The sequence below is a fragment of the Geospiza fortis genome, unplaced genomic scaffold (assembly GCF_000277835.1).
Source record: "Geospiza fortis unplaced genomic scaffold, GeoFor_1.0 scaffold85, whole genome shotgun sequence".
NCBI classification, from domain to species: domain Eukaryota; kingdom Metazoa; phylum Chordata; class Aves; order Passeriformes; family Thraupidae; genus Geospiza; species Geospiza fortis.
This window is the reverse complement of record NW_005054358.1, coordinates 746,739-750,240: the sequence shown is the minus strand read 5'-3', so window position 1 is coordinate 750,240 and position 3,502 is coordinate 746,739. Positions and strand designations below refer to the sequence as shown.

The 3,502-nt window shown below is 55.9% G+C and overlaps 1 protein-coding gene across 1 annotated transcript in view; it reads left to right on the top strand.

Annotated features, from left to right (window-relative positions):
* Window positions 1-3,502, top strand: part of LOC102040786 (ectonucleoside triphosphate diphosphohydrolase 8-like) — a 7,796-nt gene that overhangs the window by 1,850 nt on the left and 2,444 nt on the right. The window contains exons 4-7 of the mRNA XM_031059258.1: window positions 1-52; window positions 987-1,146; window positions 2,007-2,240; window positions 3,409-3,502. The exon at window positions 1-52 is cut by the window's left edge and continues 8 nt beyond it; the exon at window positions 3,409-3,502 is cut by the window's right edge and continues 92 nt beyond it. Of these exons, the coding sequence (XP_030915118.1) occupies window positions 1-52; window positions 987-1,146; window positions 2,007-2,240; window positions 3,409-3,502 (540 nt within the window). The remainder of the gene's footprint in view (window positions 53-986; window positions 1,147-2,006; window positions 2,241-3,408) is intronic.

Below are 3,502 nucleotides of genomic sequence, written 5' to 3'. Positions count from 1 at the left end.
AGAGGGATGTCCCAGCTTATCTTGGAGCCAGGGCTGGCATGAGGCTGCTGAGGTACTGCTGGGGGCAGGGGTGGCAGCAGTGACAGAGCTGCAAACAGCCAGGACAGCTCCTGCACAGGGCCAGGAGCCCAGCTGGGCAGGGAGGAGAGGGGGAAAAGGCAGCTTGGTGGGGACACAGGGAGGGCTGAACTATCCTGAGCAATGTCTGTTGGGACATCCCAGGATGTCCCAGTTCTAAGCAAGAGATGTTTTTCACTGCTTTGTTTCCTCTTCATTATTCCTTAATAACAAGGGGGTTGGGATGCCAGCAGATGTGCCACCTGCCCAGGTGGATGGGCACTGGTGGGGCAGAGGTAGGAGGCAACAAAGTGCTGCAGGTCCTGTCCTCACCTTTCACCAGCCCATATTAGCTCTCTTCAAATGGCAGCCTTCATTTCATGGCCCTTGGTTTTATGGCTGCAGATAGCTCACGTTATTTCTGTGCCCTGGCAATCAGACCTGGGAAGGAGCTGGGTCATAGCCTGGAGGTTGCTCACTTCAGAGAGCAAGAACAGCCCTGAGACATCTTCCCCCCTGGGAGGGCTGAACCCAGCCTGAAACCTTCCTGAAAACCCCAGAGGTCAGCAACCAGCCCTGTCTTGGGCACAGCCAGGGGGTGATGTTCAAACCCAGCTCTGGCAGCACAACCCCCTCCAGCCTCCAGCAGCCAGGCAGGGAAGGGTGGCCTGGGAAGGCTCTGGGTGACTGGGATCAAGCTGCACTGCAGGGGAGGGGTTGCTGTTGCTCCTAGATTGGCAATGCCAAGCTGAGACAGCTGGGATTCACCTCGGATGAGCAGCTCAGAGAAGCCATGTGGCAGGAAACCCTTTCAGACAGACTGCTTGTTGCAAAAACTGGGAGTATGTGGAACTGGGAAAGAATCAGACTTTGTTTGTGTTTCCTCTGTTGTAGCTGGGTATGTGTCCTGTCCTTTGCATCCCTCCTAGGGAACAGAACAGCTCAGCAACAGAGCAGGTCCTGGCTGAGGTTGCTAAAACCATGCAGGAGTACCCTGTGGCTTTCAAAGGAGCTCGGATCCTCACAGGAGAGGAGGAGGGGGCCTATGGCTGGATCACCATCAACTACCTACTGGACTCCTTCACCAAGGTGGGAGAAGGGTGCAACACCCATACCTCTGCTAATAGAGCTTTTCTGATTTTCCTCAAGCTTTCTCAGTGCAGGAGAGGCCAGGGTTAGCAGCTTTTGGGAATGATCCAAGGGAAGGAGACACATCCTCTGGTTTGCCCACAGTGAGTGAGGAGGGAGGACTCAGGAATGAGGGTGTCTGCTCAGGGCAATCTCCATAGTGAGTGGACAGAGGGTCTCTCAGGGACTGGGAGGTCAGTGCAGCACAGCTGGGCTCTGTGTCCCTGCCTGGGAAGCTCCATCTCCCTGCAGTGCTGGGAGACTCCAGCTGAAGGCAGCTCTCACCAAAGCTCTGTGCCAGCGCTGCCACAGCTCAGTGCTGGGCTCCTGTGGGGGCTGTTGGAGGATTCTTGGATAGAAATCCTTCCTCCTGCACCAGACCCCTGCAGCCTCCTCGGCAAGGGCAAGTCCCCGAGCCAGTTGCCACACCAGCCCTTTGGCCTGGGGGGGGTGGTGACTCAGAGCCAGGTGAGCCCACAGGTGAGGTCAGCAGCTACTGACCACCTGAGAGTGAGTGTCTGCTCCTGCTGACCACCTGAGGGTGAATGTCAGCTCCTGCTGACCACCTGAGAGTGTCAGGACCTGCTGACCACCTGAGAGTGCATGTCAGCTCCTGCTGACCACCTGAGAGTGTCAGCTCCTGCTGACCACCTGAGAGTTCCATCTCTGCCGTGGCTCTAATCAATATCCCAGCTGCCTGGGCAGGGAGGGTGTGAGGACTCACATGCAGAGGCCCATTGAATTTAATAACCAAATGCTGTTGTCTTCAATGGGATGAGAATTCTGTTCTTCTCCTCTTCCACCCCGGCTCTCGTTGGCAGTACTCTCCCAAGGCACACACCTGGCTTCATCCGGAGGCAGCCAACATTTTTGGGGCGCTGGATCTTGGAGGAGCATCCACTCAAATCACCTTTATGCCCAAAGGTTCAGTACTGAGCCAGAATGAAGCCTCTGAGCTGACCCTGTATGGGTACAGCTACAAGATCTACACTCACAGCTACCTCTGCTACGGGCAGGACGAGATGCTGAAGCGGCTGGCGAAGGAATTGATTGTGGTGAGCGGCTGCTGAGCCCTGCAGTGTCACAATGCCAACCACACACCTGTTAATGCACAAAGTAAGGACAGGCAGGGCTCTTCTGGAGAGGCATCAGCAAGGACTGAGAGCAAGGACAGACTCTTTGGAGCATGGCAGGGCAAATGTGGAGAGGAGCACGGGTGTAATGGAACCCCAGGCTGGTTTGGGCTGGAAGGGACTTTAAAGATCATCTTGTTCTGCCCCCTGCCATGGGCAGGGACACCTTCCACTATCTCAGGCTGCTCCAAGCCCCATCCAACCTGGCCTTGGACACTGCCAGAGATGGGGAGAATGTCACAAGGGGCAGCTTGGGATCTTTGGCTTCACACGGGGTGTGCAGAAGTGCAGGACCAGACTCTTCTCAGAGGTGCCAGGGCAAGAGGCAAGGGGCACAAGCTGGAACATCTGAGTTTCCAACCAGACAAAGGGGAAAAGTTTTCCCCACAGGAATGATCAGATACTGGAATAAGACCCAGAAATGCTGTAGAGTCGTTGTCTCTGGAGATCCTCAGAACCTGATGGGTCGAGGCTCTGAGCAGCCTGCTCTAGTTGGTCATGCCTTAACAAGAGGGTGAGCACAGGGAGCCTACAGCTCCCCTGAACCTCAGCTACTCTGTGACCTCACAACCTGAGAAACGTGAGCTGAAGTCCTTTCTCAGGCCATTTTTTGGAAGGTCAGAGGTTAAGAGCATCTTTATGGAGCTGCACCTCACCAGCAAAGCAGCCTTGGTGAGCCAGAAGGGTTTACCCTTGCTGTATGGCCAGGAAAGTCCCATATGGTGAACCTGGATAGAGTTGGAGCTAGAACCAGAGCCAGAGCTGGTTTTAGAGGTTTTAGCTGGTTTTAGTTTTAGCCTCTCTAAAGCTACAGAGGGCCCCAAAGATGATCCTTCTGGCCAGGGCACAGACATGCTGGGTCCTTGAAACTGGTCTGCCTCTGTGGGAGAGGGAATGAGCTAAAGCAGAGTGAGAATTAGTGCTGGGCTCGTGCTGGGACAGCCAGCAAGGCCGGGACTGACGGGCAGGAGGGTCTTTCCCTGCAGAGGAATTGGGAACGCCAGTGCCTGGGCTTTGGGGAGGTGCTGGCTGTGTGCACACGCAGCCAGGAGGCTCCGGAGGAGCTGCAGCTGCTTTTTGCTGTCCTCAGGAGTCGTTCCCCAGCACACGGGTCCAGCACCCCTGCTACCCCGAGGGCTACAAGGAGACCGTGTCGCTGTCCTCCCTCCGCGCCAGCCCCTGCA